At 50.7% G+C, this 19,399-nt stretch overlaps 5 protein-coding genes across 5 annotated transcripts; 1 reads left to right on the top strand and 4 right to left on the bottom strand.

The window, feature by feature from the left end:
• Nucleotides 1-4,364: 4,364 nt before the first annotated feature.
• H310_06327 (hypothetical protein) lies at nt 4,365-4,700 on the bottom strand (the record flags this gene model as incomplete). The annotated part of the gene is made up of 1 exon (XM_008871347.1): nt 4,365-4,700. One exon carries the CDS (start codon nt 4,698-4,700, stop codon nt 4,365-4,367), a length of 336 nt encoding a protein of 111 aa, XP_008869569.1.
• Nucleotides 4,701-10,639: 5,939 nt separating this feature from the next.
• H310_06328 (hypothetical protein) lies at nt 10,640-13,670 on the bottom strand (the record flags this gene model as incomplete). Its single annotated transcript, XM_008871348.1, has 3 exons — nt 10,640-10,994; nt 11,080-11,203; nt 13,298-13,670. 3 exons carry the CDS (start codon nt 13,668-13,670, stop codon nt 10,640-10,642), a joined length of 852 nt encoding a protein of 283 aa, XP_008869570.1.
• Nucleotides 13,671-14,909: 1,239 nt separating this feature from the next.
• H310_06329 (hypothetical protein) lies at nt 14,910-15,652 on the bottom strand (the record flags this gene model as incomplete). Its single annotated transcript, XM_008871349.1, has 2 exons — nt 14,910-15,284; nt 15,335-15,652. The coding sequence occupies 2 exons, from the start codon at nt 15,650-15,652 to the stop codon at nt 14,910-14,912; spliced, it is 693 nt and encodes a 230-aa protein (XP_008869571.1).
• A 1,147-nt stretch (nt 15,653-16,799) lies between these two features.
• Nucleotides 16,800-17,851, top strand: H310_06330 (hypothetical protein; the record flags this gene model as incomplete). Its single annotated transcript, XM_008871350.1, has 2 exons — nt 16,800-17,101; nt 17,231-17,851. 2 exons carry the CDS (start codon nt 16,800-16,802, stop codon nt 17,751-17,753), a joined length of 825 nt encoding a protein of 274 aa, XP_008869572.1. The 3' UTR covers nt 17,754-17,851.
• A 454-nt stretch (nt 17,852-18,305) lies between these two features.
• Nucleotides 18,306-18,920, bottom strand: H310_06331 (hypothetical protein). The gene has a single exon (XM_008871351.1). It carries the CDS (start codon nt 18,862-18,864, stop codon nt 18,364-18,366), a length of 501 nt encoding a protein of 166 aa, XP_008869573.1. The 5' UTR covers nt 18,865-18,920; the 3' UTR covers nt 18,306-18,363.
• Nucleotides 18,921-19,399: the final 479 nt, after the last annotated feature.

A 19,399-nucleotide genomic window follows, 5' to 3' on the forward strand; every position in this document is an offset into this window, starting at 1 on the left:
TGTTAAGGTTATTTCCTCGAGAGACTTGTATAAAATTATGCAATTTTCAAAAGGACCCTCGATGGTCTCGTGGACTGTTAACCGGAACGCGGGTCCCCTCGTCCGGACAATCCTTCTTTCCAGGTGCGCGTGACGGGATCGAAACTGTCGGAAACTATAAGGGAATTGTACCGAGGGCCTTCGGGTTAAAAGTCAGACGCTCTACCACAGAGCTAATTGCGACAACTTTCCTTTTTACTGCATGTCACTGTAACACACATGCCTACCCTGTGTCCCAACACCCCTCCAAGCACCCACCTCGTCATGCCATCGAATCCCGCTGCCACAACCGTGTCGCCACCTACCGCAGATGACGACATGACATCCAACGATGGATTTACCGCTGTCACTGTCGCCGCCGCGCCCGTCGTTAGTAACGTGCCTGACCCGCTCGTGCCGCTTCGCCCACCGCAGGTGCGGAGCCCCGGGAGACTACTGCTGGGAATACGCCTATGCACGACCCTTTCGTTCGTGACACCAGAAAAGGCATACCTGCTGTCCTGGTTGGCTCGTCGGGGCCATCTGCCGGTGGGCTGGAGTGACCACCGCGGTTTGAGCCTTTCCGCACGCCACTAATTTCCCCAAGTGATGGGAATGGATCGTCAACGGGCGGGCAACCAATCAGCGAGCCGACGTCGGGGAGCCAGCCAATTAGCGTTCTTGAATCCGAAAATGTTGGTCGTTCGGTTGTCCAGCTAATTAAGGTGTCCACGTCATCGGAGCGTCGCGTGGTTGACCTGATGGCCAAGCCCAGCTGCCAGCCGCACCTGGGATTACACTCTCGTATGCTTCCACTCTACGGCGAGCCGTTGCCAGGTTCCACGACGGCGAGGTGAAATCTACACTCGCCAGCCTCGTCGTCCTCCCGAGGCGTCACAACGTCGCATGATGTGTTGCAGGACCTATACTATATGGACATCCTGGGCACACGGTTCAATTTCGCAGTCTCTCTTTTCGTATCATTCGCAGATTGAAAATGCGGCCAGTGTTTGCTGCTACAAATTAATGTACTGCTTGAGGAGTCAAGCGAACACCTTGCATCCCAACATTCGACGGGTTTACTTCAGAACAGGGAACGACGGAAATCCTTCCCCCGTGGGACTCGACTGCACTTTTGGAAAAATAATGTTAAGGACGTTTTCGACGTCCATAACATTTCGTCATGAAATTGAAAATATTTTTAGCCAATCGATGACAATATTGTCCACGTCCAAGCGCATGACATGATATAACTTGATCTTGCTGTCGTTAAACAAAAACTAAGCACGTTGTTGCTGATATACTAGTCCGTTCCTCTTTAAGTGGAAAAGCCAGCTCGATATCACTGAGCAAAAGATGACGGTACATTGTAGTCAGACGACCTTGAAACTCATAGCCTTTTACAATTGATATACTTTATATTTCGATAATTGTAGAGAAGTACTTGGGTGAAATGTTTGAGGTTTGGTTCAACTATAACGAATTATCAGTGAGAATGTGATTATTCTCTTCTACGATGGCCACAAAAAGCAATCCTTACATTTTACAGGTAAAACTCGTCGACGAAGATGAAAACTTCCAGCATTTTATAATATTCATTACATAATTTGAATGTGATAGTCTCATAGTAATAGCAAGTAAAACACAATTGCATAACCTTTCCAACCACCCATGTTCAAATTTCATGGACGACGTGACCATCAAACGACTTCATGATAGAGACATACAGGCTCAGGTATTTTCCGAATGAACATGTTTCTCTTTCATGATTTAGGATAGCGCGATTTCATCTTCCGCACGTGGCAGTTCAGCTAGGACAACTGCAAGTTGAAATTGGCAGCTTGAGATTTAACACAGCCAGCCTCTACGACATCGTATTCCTCTCACTTATTATAAGTTGTTCTCCTAATATATTGTAGGATTCACGCAGGACTCACTGATCGCACCACACGATTGAACTGGCTTTTCCATTCAAAAGGGAATAGACTAGTATTGTAGAGTAGTGTCAAGTTCATCGCGAGTGAAAAACGCCAGCTCCTTTACGACCACCTTGTGCCCCTTGGACTTCGGTGGTGAAAATGTCAGCACTTCTACTGGCGCGTGTTCCCTCGTTGTCAGCCACGATTCAACACCAAGCCCAAGACTTCATGGCGCTGAACCGGACATTCTGCTCGCCGCATAGGATCTGCAGTCGTATCCAAATGAAAAGGTCACTGGAGTTCGAAAGGCGAATTGTCTTGGAACCGCGCTTTTAAATCGAGACGGTAACATTTTCCCCGTTTTCGACGGGGATAATTGCCGCACGATGTCGGCAAACGATGATACGAAGGTCCATGTTAAGAGATGGCCAAACTACACCTCTTCCCATTCAAGCTGAATTATAAAACGTATAAAACGTCATTTATAAAGATGGGGCGATAAAAACACACAAAAAACTATGCCAACATGAATATATCTAATTCAATGTGAAATGGCGAACGAATTATCATATATAGTTGAATCTATGACTATTGACCATACACCATGTTCTCCAGTAGGAGCTCCTTCTCAACGTTCCGCTGACAGAACAGAACCTCGCGGATCACCAGCGGTTGAGAGATGCACAACACCGAATCGTGGGCAGCGTCCTCAGGTAAGGCCACGCTCAAGAAAAGTCCCGTACTCACCACATTCAAACATAGGATCGGTGTGGAGTGCGAGGTAGATCTTTAGGCGCGCCTTGAACACACTGAAGCAGCTCACGATCGGATTCAACATAAGTGAGTAGGGGCCAAGACAAAGCAAGCTCATGTCTTTATGTTAGACTACGCGAGTTTCCGATTGCGAATGGGCCGGTGCGTTGTCCAACACGATGACAATGCGCTTGTCAGCAAATTGTCCCCGCCACTGTCAGTTCCCTTGACCGCTTGGTAGACCTCTTCAACGAATACTACTGCGTTTTGATCCATTCTGATGCTCCCACGCTCCAACTTGTAGCAGGCAAGACCTTGCTCAGCTGAGACGGCACATTGCACTTGCAAATATGGTCCCTTAGACGGCGGCAGTACGACAATATCTCGTGTGCCTTTCTTGGAGCGCCCAAAGCTCCGCTTGCAGTACACCTTGTAGTTGGTTTCGTCAAAATACACAGTATTGTCCCCGTTTTCTTGGTATTGCTTGAGCTTGAGTGCAAAATCATGTCGCTTTTGCTAGTTAGGTCGTTGTTATATGTAGCGGGTACGATGCGCACTTGTTTTACAGTGTAGAGCATGCCCAAGATGTGACGGCTGATCGTTTGAACCGAGATGTTTGTTTCGTCGAAGTCCGGTGCAATAAAAATTTGCATTTCGCGTAACGTGTTTTGGCAGTTTTCGTCGAGATATCTTTCGACGGTAGCTCGATTTATAGCGTACAGTGAAACGGGAAAAAACTCGCAAGTGTTTTGAAGTTTGTATGCATCGAGTTGACCCATGGTCAGCGAGCGAAAAAAAATCATGGACGATGGTACCCATCTAATTCTGACATGCGGCCACTGATTGGCCAACACAAGATTGAAAATATGCAATTTCTATTCTAGACTAGGACAGGGATGGACTGATTCCTCAACCAATTGAAGTGACCAGTGTCCTTATTTTGCAAGCAAGGACTGGCATAGGATACAGTAAACCCTGGAAAAAGCTGACACTACCAAAGATGCTGCCCGACTACATCCAAAACATGATCTGTTACATAGAATTCAACCACCTGTATGCTTCAATACCAAGTCAGAACACATTCACATGACCAATTGTAGATTCAATAGGAACTGTGATTGACTGGCAGAAATTCTCCTGATTATAGCCAATCAAGTTGGCCTCACTCAAGCAATTTTAAAAAATTGATTTCATTCTGCCTCCATGCACGATGATACCTTGTCGGCTTTTTCCGGGGTTCACTGCACCTCCACGGCATTTGGCGTGGTGATTACGGTAAGCTAGTGAAGGGTCAGCTGACCTTGTCAAAGCAGCACAATGCGTGTGAGGGTGAAGGATTAGCATGGGAACTCTCCCAATCAGGATAGTGCGACACTGTTTTTATATAGAAACAATTTTTGATGCCCATACATTCATCCATACATTGGTTTAATACAATAAAACCCGATTTTGGCGCAAAAAGCCAATGGTTTTATTCTGGCGCAGGTCGAGCATCGATGTCGCGTACATTCTTTCTATTCCGGTTCGCTGTTGCAATCAGAATCATCGGATTCGTCCAGCGGCTGCTGCTCGCTTGGCTTTTGCTACGTGCAACATCGATGGTCGGCTTGTTGGCGGCGCCCTTCTTCTTGTTTCGCCTGTACCATTCAGGACGGTCAGCATCTTCCATCCCATTCATGAGCGTGCAAAATTCGAGTAATAGTTCAGGTGCGTCTTGGCGGCCTCGCACTTCTTGTGGTGATTGATCAGTGTCTTGCAGTGCTTGCATCTGGCGCTCTTGGCTTTATGCGGAGCGGGATCATCGGTGAACAAGGTCCACATCGTGCTGATTGAGCGGCCGCGTTTGACTGGCATGGGTTGCACGGACGGCGGGTGTTCCATAATCTCGACATCGTCGGCCGACAGAACGGTCATGATTTCATCAAGCTGTGATTCGACTTCGAGCGCATCGGAAGCAGCGTCTTCGGGAAGCTGACGTGGAGACAGCGGCGGCGACGATGCTTGCGACATGGAGGGAGCAGTCAGCAAGACGCGTCGAGCCGCAGGACTCGTCGACGCGAGAGCTGTGGCCTATTCTTGGCGAGATCAACAAATTCTAGTGATTTGAGCCTTGAAGGGAACAAAACCGAATAAAACCAGATTTTGCCGCCGCAGAAATAATCGTTTTTTTTAATAAAACCGAATAAAACCCGATTGTAAAAAACCGCGCCGTGCCACCCCTGCCTCGATCGCACAAATCGCAATCGCGATGAGTTTGCTTTTTGTACGCATGGAGGAGCTTAACGCTTACCTTTTCAACTGAGTAACGGAGTTGAGCGCGCTGCGGAAGGACGGGACTAGGCTTTTCAATATTTGAATTGACAATGTTTCAAATCAACCAATTAGACACCTCTAAATTCAAATACTTTATTTGTCCAATCATGGATTGGCATTGAGTCTGAACCAATCAGAGATCACGTAAGTCGCTGTAGCATATTTAGCCAATCATGGACTAAGAAACAATTTTGCTTCTGTTCTTGTGTATGAAATCTACTAACCCCACTGCAAATTTAATGATGGTACAACGCTTGCGAGTTTTTTACCGGTTCACTGTAACCTTGGACTGCTCCACACGAAACCCTCCACGTGGCAGCAGCGTCGTTCGACCAGAGTTCGCAAGCCACCACGCTGTAGTATAGGACATGCCGTTGTACTGCGCGACAAGCCTCCAGTCGTCACCTCGTATGTTCGCATCAAGCACGCGCTGCTTTTCTTCGGTTGTTGGTCCCATGTGTTTCTTCATTCAAAGACAATGGGAAATCAACACGATTTCATTTGTATGTGTGGTTACCGAGCAAACTTGCGCTGCATTGAAATTCATTTTGATTGGAACAAAATTCATGTTGATCTGAACATTTGCACTACACACTACTTGCCAAATTTTATATTATATTTCGATTTCAATATGAATGAAAAATCTCGGCAACTTGAATGAGATGACGCACACATCTGTGGAACATGTCGACCCTCATGCGCTAGAGGAGGCGGCTGTGGACATGGGTAACTACGACCATGTACAGTACAAAGCGCTGAGTATGGTGGAAGTGTCGCCACAGCGAGGGCCTTGCCGCAGGACGTCCTAGTGAAGACGTATTGCATGGACCTTCACCTAGTACGTTTCATGGGTGCACGTGCATTCGTCGCATGCGCATTCGCACCAAATCCATGAACTGGCATTCCAACAACTTGACGATGAAGGAGATCGTTGCGGAGCTGCAAAAGCTCGACGACGTGTACGACCCTACAGTCGTTGAAGCATCGAAAATGGCCGCAGTTTGCATACACAACAGACGGAGCATCCCTTCGTAGACGAGGCTGGGGTTGAGAAGCTATGGCAATGGGTCCGCTCGGACCGTGACTTTAACGTGTTGCTGCCCGTCACGTCAGCTCTGCGTACGCTAGCGTAGCTTCATGCGTGCCATCGCTGGATAGTGGCAACCCGGTTGTCTCAAATCGGCTCGTTTCACAGCAGTTTCGAAACCGACTTCGGTGTACACCCTACGGCAGCATTTCTCTCGACGGCATGCGGACTGCATGCCAGTGTTCGAGCCACGAGCCGCCAACACTAGATGTGGCACTGCTCGATATCGAACCCGCCTTGGCGGCGTTCAAACTTACGGTAGCTACACAGGCTGCCACGTATTTCTATAGTGAACTATATATAGAGTATAATCGCATGATTGAAATTCAAAGGAATTGACGAGAGTCTACACAAGCGGTGGAGCATGTGGATTAATTCGACAATACGCGCAAAACCTTACCAATCCTTGTTAATATTTCTTTTCTTTTTTAAAATATTACAGGCGTTGCATGGCTGTCGTCCGCTCGTGATGTGAGATGTTTGGTTTAATGGCTGGTCTGTGTCAGTCAGCAGCCCGTCATCTGGCCCCCTGTGCACAAAATATCCCCATGTTGGCCGCTTACACACTATGGGAACTCCTGCGTTCCAATGTGGGTCACCAAATTGTCGCTGACATGCGCAAGGTCTCGGGGGTATCGGTACAGCGAGACCCAAATGGTCAAATTCAATGCGGGAGCTGTTCCGACATTGCACCGCAGCCCCTGTTGCTGCAACACCTGCTGCCTCGCACACATCACCACCTCTCTCTCCACCTGCAAACATTCCCCACACATCTCACCGACCATCCCACCTCAACGCATGTGCGTTTACGGGACGTCCTTGGGTGCGCTTGGCATTCGACCGTATCATTTCGTCGGAGATGTCCATTCTGACAGCCAATATCAACGGCTAATATACTTAAATAAACTCATTTTTTGTTAAAAAGGTAATGGGCATCTCCTGGCTTGTCAACTGTTGGGCGCGACATACTGTGGTCGCGCTACAAGAAACCAAGCTCACCGACTAATTTCAATATGACAAGGTGTACCTTGACCACACACTCGGTGTAGGAAACTACGTCCTCGTCACTAATGACCACTGTCACGATTCCTTCGAGGATGAGCCTCGGCGTAGCAATGGCGTTATGCTCCTCTTACAACGGGAGAGCCGGGGTTTGGTCAACTACGGCACATACCACAATACGATGTTCGCGACCGATACGTGGTCGTTCACACACAATGGGACGGACGTGACGTCTACTTCCACAACGTGTATGCCCCCGTGTCCAATGATAAAGGGAATCCTTTTTCTAGGTGTTGCCATGGGTTTTCCATCCCGGGGGGTGCATGTCGTCATGGGTGATTTCAACCTACCAATAGATCGTGCCGTCGACTCATAGAATTGTCGCAGCACCCATCACATGGGGCAACGTGAATTAATGTCGTGGCTACAATCTCGAGGTTGGTGGATGCATGGCGACTGCACAACCCTGGGGCACGTATCTACACCTCACCCTTAAGTGAGGAGTAGATACGTGCCTTTTCGCCGATGCCCATCTTGTCCAAGATGCGCATCGATCGGCTACCTACTTCAGTGTCCTGACCTCACCGACCACCTGTGCCAAGTGCTGACATTGTTACCGGTGGCTGGGGAACGATCAAAGGCATTGGAAGCTTCCCAAACACGCTTCTTCGTATCCCCGAGGTGAAGGATACAATTCGTGCTGAGGCCCAGACTCTCCTCATACTACTCATTACGAATGCTAATATCGGTGTTGTGTGGGCTGGGTGGAATAATCGCACTCGGCAGTTCCTCAAAGCCTACCACACACAATACTTCGCGCAGAGGACCCACACAAAGACGTAGTTGAGAGGGAGCGGTCGCTTGCATGACGCACTCACAAGTCGGGTCGGATGTCAGACGATCAGTTCCACACCATCAGAACGACCTCCAGTTCGACTTCCACTCCTCCCAAAACGAAGTGTTGACAGCATACTTCATTCGTCCGCCCAAGAAGCGATTATATAATGTGCCCATTGGCGAGGTACAGCACAGCTACACGACGATAGCTACACGACCGATACGACTGTCATCTACACTGCCTTCAACGGTCGGTGGAGTGAGATCATGTGTGAACGTCACCTTCGTCTCCCATCGCGACGGGTTCGGCACCGCTTTCTGAGACTCGTCACCAAATGGCTCACGAAGGAGCAGCGCGATGAGTTGGACAGGCCGTTCTCGGGTGAGGAGCTTGCCGGTGCAATCAAAACCATGCATCCAGGCAAAGCTCCTGGCCTCGGTGGTTTCTCAGCAGGGTTCTTCCAAATCGCTCCGACCTCTTCGGGGAGATTATTCGTCGAGTGTTTGACTACCAGATCGAACGCGAAGAGCTCCTTGATTCGCAGCGCCGTTCAGCGGTGTCCCTACCATTCAATCGTGGCGACTATCTCCTCAAAGGTATCTATCACCCGATTTCATTCGTACCTGTCGAGGTGAAGACTCTTACGCGAGCAGTGGCATGTCGAGTGAGTGGGTTGTTGCCCCGGCCCATTCAACCCATTCAGAATGGCTTTGTAAAATGTCGCCACACCCACGGCATGTCATCTTCTTGCGTGATCTCCAGCATCAGCACATCCTGGATGACGAGGAGGGATATGCAATGTTTCTCGATTCCAAGAAGGCGTATGACCTAGTAAATTGCGACTACATATTTGGCACCAGGTCATCAATTGGAAGCTCGGCGACGCCATTTTCCCCTCATGTAATTTGAACCAAGACGACCCTCTGTCGTCCCTCCTCTTTGTGCTGTTCACGGAGCTTCTGAGCATCTTCCTGTAGGAGCACGAGTAACTGGGAATACCGATTTCTGAGACCCAAATTGCAACAGCTATGTCCTTTGCAGATGACACGACGATCCTGGCATCATCTCTACTGTGGTGAACATCGAGCGCCAACTCGACCTTGTAAATGAGTTCTGCTTGATGGCAGGGGCCAGGCTCAATCGCAGCAAATGTAAAGTGCTCGAGTTGAACTGTAACCAAGGCATCATCGGCCATCCCAGGTCGAACATGGTGCGTAGTGGAGTTCCCATCCGCTACTTGGGCAACCACCTCTGTCACCAGCTCGCATCTCAAGTGCAGCTGAATTCGATATCCGACACTTTCTACCTGTCCTTCATCGCATGATGCTGCAGAGCTCGTACGTTGCGACGTCGACGCGTTGTAGTCAACACCACGATCCTATCGAAACTAATGCACTGCACTCCGGTCATACCCGTGCCTGCAGAGTTGGCTAAGAAATGGAGTCAATTATAGCCAAGCAACTCAAACAGTGGCTTGAAGGGATTTCTGTCCCAGGCGACAAGTCTGCTCGCGGACGTCCAATTGTGGCGCCACGGTGGAAGCGCTCAGTTGAGTCGAAAGCGTCCCTTTGGACTCGGGTGCCAACGTAAACGTTGTTACGTGCGGCATCATTGACGTGTTGGCCGCGTGACTGCGGAACATGAAACGGCTCGGCTGGTCTACCCGTACGGCGTCAAGGCAGAGCCGCTGCAGATGAAGCGGAGTGTCGTGTTTAGCGTGGTCGTACTGGAGACGACATGCGGACCGTTGTCGCTACGAATTCTCCACTGCTGGATCGTTGACACGTCGCCTGATATCGACCTGACCATTAATCGCCCTATTATGGAGTTGATCGGATTTTCCGTGGACGCTCTACTTGTCCGAGCGCGCCAGAAGAATGCCGAGTGGGATGTTTCAGTCAACGAAGAGCTGCCGACCAATGACATGTCTAAGCTTCAACGTACAATGACGTTAATTAAGGTAACTTGGACACCATGGGTATCTTCTGGTTCTCAACGTCGTATAGGTTGTGAGCCTTTATGAGTCCATATACCCCATCATCACGCATAGCGTGGCCTTGAGTGCGAGCTTGTCGCGACGTTCGGGTTGCTTCGCCAGCGTGAAGCAATTACAACCGAAGATCCTCATGTTGGTCAATGACGGCTAGTAGCCGCTGAAGAGCACGATCGGCATCTTCGTGCACTGGTCGTTTGAAGCGCGCAGTTGCTGATGAAAGCTGCGGTGTTTACTGTTTTGACCCACCAGCGGTGGGCTAGGTTCGCGTGAGTGAGCATGGCCATGGCCATTTCCATCAGTGTACGATGGGTACGTTCTGCCACTTCGTTCAGCCATCGTTCCCCTGTCGAAGATGTCTCGTGTTTGATCCCCTTGATGTTTAGTATGTCTTCTAGTTGTTACGATACGTACTCGGGGCCCCGTCTGAGCAAAATATCTTGACCTTGTTGCCCGTTTGGAGTTCGGAGAAGGCGATGAATTCTTGAAGGTTCGAGGTCTGTTGAGCGCGTCGGTCGAGTGCGCGAAATTAACGATTTTGTAGCCAGTGCAGTCGTCTATGAACGCCGTGTAGTAGCGGTAACCACCGATGCGACAGGTAGTGGTCCCTTGGTTTCAGAGTGTCAGCACTCACCTGGCTTGTAGTAGTAGTTTCTTGTGCTGCGTTTGGGGACAGTGACGCGGTGCATCTTGGCGCGGGGGCAGTCCATACACGGTCAGTCCATGTCGGTGATTCGTATCGGCAGTCCAAGGCCAGCTTTGGAGCATGTTCGACGCGCTTCAATGGGTAAGTGGCCGATGCGGTGGTGCGAAAGGGCAGTTTGTTCGGTGACAGTCGCGGTTGAGTTGGTCGATTCGTGGGTGAACACTCCTTCAAGGATGTACAATCGCTGATCGTTGCAGACTGTAGAACGGGCCACGGCCTTCGAACCCAAGAGGATGATACATGCGTCACACTGAAATTCCACGCGGATCTTGGGGTTGGCATGCATCAGGGCCGGAACGGACAACAGCGTCGACGTCATTTCCTCGATCAGCAGGACGTCGGTTAAGGTAAGTGTCGACGGAGTGCTAATGTTGGTTTGCCATTAGGGTCGCAGTGGTGACTTCGCCGTTGGCAACGATGACCTGGCGGTTGCATGGTATCTTGACGTACAAGTGGTCGGCTGCGCCCGTCATGTGTACCGAAGCGCCGGAATCGATTACAATGTGGTGTTCGACGGTATGGGCGTCGCAGTCTTCGACCAACAGTGCCATGGCGGCTTCGTCGGAACTGTCTTCTGAAAAACATGTATTGACATCATTTCATTGTCGTCGCTAAGTTGTGGGGACTCGAGGGACTACTCGGTCTCGATATAAGGCTCAACTTCGACTTCGCTTGAAGGTGCGGATTCGGCGTCGGCGGGGGTGCCGATGGGATGGAGGCATAAATGTTGTCCCTGTGTGTCTCGGATGTATTCTGTTGGTGCAGAGAAACGTAGGTTGAGGAAGAGGAATTCGCTGTCGGCGATATACTTCTCATATGCCTTGACCCCAAACCTTGGTAAGTACTTGGACTCGTCGTGTGGGGTGCACTCGACTGCTCTCACGTCGTACTCTTTGACAAGGTACCGAAGGTGGAGCCAGTGGATACCGTCAAAACGTGTGTCAGGTCTTGGATAGGTTGGCTTAGGAGTGCCGCGAGGTCATGACAGCTCATAAATGTCAGGTTGTACGGGATTCCCCTGATGGACAGTTGTCTCAAGTTGTCGCGTAGGTGACATGTATGGGTCGTTGCGGAGTGGAAAAGCTTCACCTGGTTCCCCAAGTTAGATGGGTTCGGTGTTGCTGGCATCAACGACGCTGGGTTGGGCGCCTTCGCTTTCCTTCGATTCGTTTGAGTTAACCATGTCTACATTAAGTCGTGTCAGTCCTCGAACATCGAAAACATGTAGACAAATTTTTTTATATACAGTAGTATATATAAAGTTTAAGATGACATGTGCTTAAAATTTAAGAGTCTGCTTTCCAAAACCGCTGCGTTTGAGTGGTCTTCCTTGACGTGCGTTTTGGCTCAGCGGTGGCCGCTCCCGCCAGCCTTCTTGCGACAGTCAGCTTGCTAGTGCCCTGCCTTGCCACAGTAGTGGCAGTACCCTTCATCGAAATGCGCTCACCCCGTTCGGCATGCGCCGCGTTCTTGGCTCAACCCACGGTGGTGTTTGCGATGTGTGCAGCGTCCACCCGTTGCAAACAGTGCCCGATCTTTGTTGGCGTGGCCACGGCACGTTAATGACGCCATACGGCCTTCGTCGTGGGTACAGTTTGCTCTTCGTTGGGCATGGTCGGCTACCGGTCCACAATGTGTCGAAGCTCCCACGGCTTCAAGGCAAGTATCTTTACTACTTGGTTGGCTTCGGACTCACCCGCGCGTACTTCGTGCAGGCGTCGCACCAGTACTTGGAACAGGTAAATGAGGCCCGGCAGTATCTCCCGGCTCTGTTCCAAGGTGAGCTTGGTCCATTCCGTCGCAACTTGAATACTGTCTCAAGTAGCGATGGAATCGACTAAGCTCACCTGGGATTTTCGTTGTCGGTTGATGGTTTGCTACGAATACTTCGTAGGATGTGCGGATATGCTTCATCCCTCGATATGGCGGTAATGACTAGGTTTGATCGTCTCGATGAGGATCCCCAGTGCTTCCTGGTCGTCAATGCTTGGTTGCATGTTAAACGATGCGGTAAGTTGGTCGTGCACGTCCTTCGTTATGAGTCCTCCGCGGAAATAAGTTTTCCAGTCGCTGAAGTTGTGCTCGTTGAGGTTCGGTGTGGTGATGATGTTCGCCGTTTTTCCTCCTTGTGTGTTTGCCTGAGTTTTGAATTTATGTGCGGTTGCGTGTGGATCAACAGTCGGGAAGAGGGTGATAAGCAGCAAGCATAAAAAAGCGACTCAGGACCAAGGAGGCAAATCGAGAAGTGAAATGATGTTAATAGACGCTTTTCTATGTTCAGTTGTACTTCCTACTGGCGCATGCACGAGCTTGAAGCACATCCTACCGCGACGCTACACAGTCGCTGGAAGAAAACAACAATTCAATCATGTATTTCCTCTGACTTTTATTACTCCCACCATTCCAACACCCACTTTTTTCATTTTACAGTCACCATTTCAATATGATCGGACAATGCGAAAAGAAATGAATTTTATTGGTTATAATTCCATATCCAGTACTGATGGACTCGTTGCTTGAAAGAGTGGCTGCCGCAAAGAGAAGCAACACAAGGCAGGATACATTTTTTATTTATCGCAAGGGTGACAGCACACCTCATGGCAGCCTTCTTCAGATGGGTCAGCTTTAACTGTTTGCCACTACCATCCACGAGTGCCAATCGCATTACGGTTTGCAGAGTAAGGAACACGTTCTCCAAGGCCGAGCGAGTTGAACGCCATCATCTTCGACGCAATCGCATCATCCACAGTGCGGCTCAACTTCTTGTACTGTTGGGTCTGGATAGATGCAAGGATGCAAAGGTCAAGAAAGCTCAAGTCGGGACTGTTCGGCGGCTGCCGATGGGCAACGAAAGTCAGCCTTTGAGTAGACACTTGGGCAAGTGCACGGTCGTCAATAGAACAGTGCGGAGTTGCGTTGTTAAGCTGTAAAACGACGCGTTTACCCACACTAGGAAATTTCGCCATTTTCACGGGAACGACCTTGTTCAGGACGTAATCACGGTACGTCTTGGCGTCAACATTGACAAGATTTGTCACCATGGAGCCGGCAGGTCGATTGTGGCAATAGCGAGCTGCAGCAACTTGAGTCACGAATGGCCACATCCCAATATTTTCGTCGAACCTAACATTCAGGCGCGGTCGAGCGACAGCACACAAGAACATAACTTTGGAAGGAACCGCTTGAATTTTCACACACGACTACAATCCATCTCGCCATCGACAAGGTACTTCTTCCGACAGTCCTTGTCCGCATTGAACCTTTCTCGTCAAGGTGCAAGACATCCCACATTACAGAAATCTTGACTTCACGCAGAGTTCCGCCCTTGGCGTCACTCTCAGCGAGTGCGGTAAACAGAGCGGAGTGCCGGTCGCGCGAGCCTCCCTCGGCGAAGTTGGCCACTACAGGGAGAAACGCCTCGTTCTCAGGCTTAATTTGGGGCGAGCGGCACGATATCACTCCTTTCTTAAGAGCCCGCAAAGTGTGAAGGTTGAGATGCCCGTGGCTTGCGCTAAGTCCCGCATGTTTCTCCGTAGGTTCAGTGGTTCTTCCTGAACAAGATCGATAATCTCGCCTGTAGTGTAGCGGTTGCTACGTTCCACACGTTCGAACTTGTGAGGCTTGGTGGACCGTATCGACACCAGATGTTGCACAAAGGTGGTTGATCCCGAGCATGCGGAGACCACTCTGACAGCACCGCAAGGCATCTTTCCCATGCGCAGGCAATCTCGTATGCAACTGCGACTTCGAGCTTCGTTTCCTCAGTCAACTCTCTGCTCGAGAGGGTCTGTGTGCTCATGGCGGGAATTTTAAAGTCACTACAAGTCCCATAATACTTACTTTTCCTCCATATTTGTATTGTTATTCTGGTGGCCCTGATGCGATATCAATTCTTGCCTAAAAAATTCCATTTTACGCGTCGTTTAAATTGGATATGCCATTCAGAAATTGATTATCTTTTTGTGTGAAATTCCGCATCAAATTATGATACGAAAAGTATTTTTGGGGTATTCCAGTGCCAATGGTGGCTGTAATACTCGTGAGAAACAGAGGAAGAAGCAATTCACAACCATGACCTTGAACCTTCGACACCGAGAACATCGGTTCCGGATCCGGTTGATTTGTCTTCGCGGTCAGCTTCAACAGCCGACGTCCCTTGACGTGACAGCCTGGCCGAAATCGACGAAGACAATTCGCGGACGGCCGTCTTGGCATCAAATGAGGTTGCGCATGGCCAAGTTTCCGTGCAAGACACCCAGCGAGTGGATCTCACGCAAGTCTCAGACGGTCTGCATTCTACACTCGAGCGGGATGGTCGCGACTTCATCCATTCCCATCTCGTCCAGCGTCCGTCCTTTGTTCAAGGAAAGAACCAGACCGTCCAACATGCCTTCCCACAGCACCACGGGTGCAGGGCGAACAAGGATGGGGATGCAGTCGCCCTGGACAGCCTCGAGGGTCGTGTACGCATCGCATTCGTGGTACAGTTCGTCCAGCATTTTGGGACTCTTGCACGTGTCGACGGTTTTGATGGCCACGGGGATCTCGTCCAGCTCGGTGGCGACGATGCTGGCGCTGCCACCAGTAGCAATGACGTGGTAGTCGGGAAGGTCGGCGATCAGGACGAGCTCTCGTTCGTCGTGTTCCGAAGGAGCCTGGGAGTCGTGTGCTTTTCGCTTTTTTGGTGTTGTTTGCTTCGATTTACTTCTGGTTGTTGTCCCCGCGGCTTTGCTTTGTTTGGATTGTCTTGTGCGAATCGGTCCTTTGGCGGGGTCGGCTCCGCTTGCGGAAGGTCTTCTTCAGCAGGTGGGTTGTCGTTCAGCAGGAGCCTTGTGATGGCTTCGAGGAGTGTCAGCGGGACGAGTTCGTTGGCAGCGATGCCCTTGGAAATGAAGAGTGTGCCTTCGTCATCTCGTTTGAAGAGGAACGTTGTCGTGAATGTGTTGAAGATGCCGAAGCGCCGTTTGTTGAACGACATGTACCCGTACAATTGTCGGATGGCGTGAAATACTTTGCGTGGCATGGTCCACTCGGGTGGATATTCATTCGACTTGTCGGGGGGATGGACCACGTCGCATGGTATTCGTCGTACCCTTCACTGCCGAGGCATTCGCTGACATACTGCAACAGTTGCAAGAAGTGAGTACATATATATATCTTCGCTTGTGCAGCATGCCATATCCTCCTTGCTGTAGGCATTGACATTAAGCAGCGTATGAATCGCGGCAAAGCGATCTCTGGGAATTTCCAGCATATCGCCAAGGTTAACTGTGATTTACAGTGCATGGGATGCCCTGGTCATTCACTGTAAGTCAACTTTGAGTTAGATCTCCTGGTCATATTCTCTCAACTTACCGTTGACGAAGCAGCAGTTGGCCTTTGCGCCTGGTTTGTCAAACTCGAGAGTTCGGAAAATCTTGAGGCAAATTCTCTCGACCCATGCTAGTGACAAGCGCAACTGTGAGCGCCATCGTAACAACATGGGCCGACGAACGAGGCATGACGATACCCCACGGCACGACCTTCAACGACGCAGACTCCTTTGACGCCTTCAGTCTCTGCAAGGCAATCAGCGGATGGTCACTACGCCCAGATTTGGACGAGTTTGAAATCTTCATCACGCGACAGACCCCACCAGTCTTTACCATGCGTGAACGAATGCACATCACGCTCGGTCCTGTAATGCGATCTTGGGGGATGACCACTGGAAATGCGACGACAGTGTGCGCAAACCGATCGCGGCCGCCAAGACAAATCGAGCTACGGACGTTGGATGATTTGCCGAAAATTCCCACAGATCGCTTTGCTGCAATGCCGATGGAGACACTGCGTACCATCAATACGTACAGCGCGGAAATATTGAAAGGATGCACAAGTCAAGTAGAAATATGCGGCCATTTCTTGAGGCTGTTGCAGTATGTCTGCGAATGCTCCGGCGGTCAAGAGTTCAATGCCACTGCCGCCAAAGTCCAGATCGCGGGCCTGCCGGATTTGGTCGTGTGACAGTCGCCGATGACGATACTGACTCTTGTCATCGAATGCAAGACGCCATGGGCGTTTGATGTTGGTGTCGAGGCCCTCCTCGACGGCATCTACAACTCGCACAGAGAATACCATACGACGTGGTCCATACCCCCGACAAGTCGAAAGAATGTCCACCCGAGTGGACCATGCCGCGCAAAGTATTTCACGCCATCCGACAATTGTACGGGTACATGTCGTTCAACGAACGGCGCTTCGGCATCCTCACCACATTCTCGGCAACGTACCTCTTCAAACGAGATGACGAAGACACACTCTACATTTCCAAGGGCATCGCTGCCAACCAACTCGTCCCGCTGACACTCCTTGAAGCCATCACACGGCTCCTGCTGAACGACAATCCACCTGCTGAAGAAGACCTTCCGCAAGCGGAGCCGACTTGCACAAGACAATCCAAAGCAAAGCCAAGCCGCGGGGACAACGACCAGAAGTAAATCGAAGCAAACAACACCAAAAAAGCGAAAGCTCACCACTCCCAGGCTCCTTCGGAACAAGACGAGCGAGAGCTCGTCCTGATCACCGACCTTCCCGATTACCACGTCATTGCTACTGGTGGCAGCGCCAGCATCGTCGCCACCGAGCTGGACGAGATCCCCGTGGCCATCAAAGCCGTCGACACGTGCAAGAGACCCGAATTGCTGGACGAACTGTACCGCGAATGCGACGCGTACACGGCCCTCGAGGCTGTCCAGGGCGACTGCATCCCCATCCTTGTTCGCCCTGCACCCGTGGTGCTCTGGGAAGGCATGTTGGACGGTCTGGTACTTTCCTTGATCACAGGACGGACGTTGGAAGAGATGGGAATGGATGGGATCGCGACCATCCCTCTCGAGTGTCGAGTGCAGGCCGTCCGAGACTTGCGCGAGATCCACTCGCTGGGTGTCTTGCACGGAAGCTTGGCCATGCGCAACCTCATTTGGTGCCAAGACGGCCGTCCGCGCATTTTCTTTGTCGACTTCGGCCGGGCTATCGCGTCGGGGGACATCAGCGATGGTCAATTCAAGAGCAAAGAGTATGCGCTTCGTTGCATACTTCAGATCCACGAAAACGGCGATGCAATTCCCGTCGAATGCGTTCGTTAGCATCGGCGAGATCCAAAGTCCGTCGATGTGACCCCAAGCGCCATTCAGTTTACAGCGTCGTGACGTCATGTTTTTAAGATTACCGAGTTGCATATGTGGTTGGACTTGTTGGTAGAATGGATGGAGTGCGTGGGCAGATGCGAGGGGCAGTGGGACTCAAAATGGCCGAGTCGAACCGGGAGGCTCCACCAACGACACCCCGTGCCTCTCGTCCTGCCGTGGGAACGACATAAAATGCCACTCCAGCGTCCGCTCCTGTCGTTTTTCTGCAATGCTGATGGAGACCATGATTGGTGTCAAAACATTCAACAAGCAATTTGATCGAGAAGCTTCACAAACGAAGTAGATGTATACATGGATTTATGTTCTATGGAAGTGAATACATCGACGGTGATGAATACGATGCCACCGGCTCAAGTAACCAGACTATGGGCCTGCCGAATTAGATTGTGTGGAGGTCAACGACGAAAGACGCTGGCTCTTGTGATCGAATGCAAAGCCCCAAGGGCGATAGATGTTGGCATCGCGACCCTCTTCGAAGGAACCTGCACATTCAGAAGCCCGGTCGGATAAATTACGATTTTTATGCACTTGAAAAAGGCGGAGATGTTCAGTTGTTTGGGGTTGTGAGCCGCACGCAGTCGCGGACGACGCCTCTACAACCTGTTACATCCATCACTCGACGAAGCAAGTCGACCCATTGCAACATCTTCGTCCGTTCTGGAAAGCATATAACCCATTCTTGGTACTGCCTCGGGTCTTGTACGACGACTTTCCACGACGGATGTGTGCTGGCGTCTTCAACAGGAATGACAAAGCTGATGTTGTCGAGCTGCATCGAGTCCTTGGACTTGGCGCACCATAGGCGATGCTGCGGCTGGTCCACAACAATGCACTCCAGCCTCAACCTTGGCGTTGTGTAAAATACCCCCGACAGCTCTTCCACGTACAGCCAGTCGCGACCAGAGATGTCGTCGTTGTTGCCAGCAGGGCCGACCCCACCGCCGCTGACCTGTACCCATGGACCGAGCGACTGGACGAGCCATGGTAGCACCTTCGAGAGCCCGTAGCCGCGGTCGAATAGCACCGTTTCCTCGCCCTCGTACTTCATTCAGTCGACGAAGGGGTTATGGAGCTGCGCCACATCGTCGCCAACATCAAGGCCAGGATCGCAATCTGTTCAAACGGCGTCCCGTTGAGCCAAAAATAGATGGGATGTTTTGAAGGCAATCCATTGGCTAAATATTCATTTTTAGTTAGCCAATGATGTATCTCCAATACCAGCTGATTTTTTGGAGGGAAGAGTTGAAATCTGGCGCGAGCCAACACGATGAAGCCGGCGGCAAAAAAGACTCCGTCGAAAAAGACCGCGGCGGACAGCTCAATGAAGCAGCAATCGCTTTTGAGCTTCTTCTCACCACCGGCAAAGAAAGCTGATGCAACTGTCCCTAGCAGCAACCAAAAAACGTGGTTGACCCCCCAAAAGCATGATGCCACGATCATAACACCCGAGAACGACGTCACACACGCACCGAAGCCCACGCCAACCCGAGACACCCCTAATGACACCGCGTCCAAATGCATCCCGCTGGAATTTACCCCCAAGCGACGTGTGAGCACGTTGCAGGAGAACGGCCTTGGCGACT

The sequence above is a fragment of the Aphanomyces invadans genome (assembly GCF_000520115.1).
Source record: "Aphanomyces invadans strain NJM9701 unplaced genomic scaffold supercont1.11, whole genome shotgun sequence".
Lineage (NCBI taxonomy): Eukaryota > Oomycota > Saprolegniomycetes > Saprolegniales > Verrucalvaceae > Aphanomyces > Aphanomyces invadans.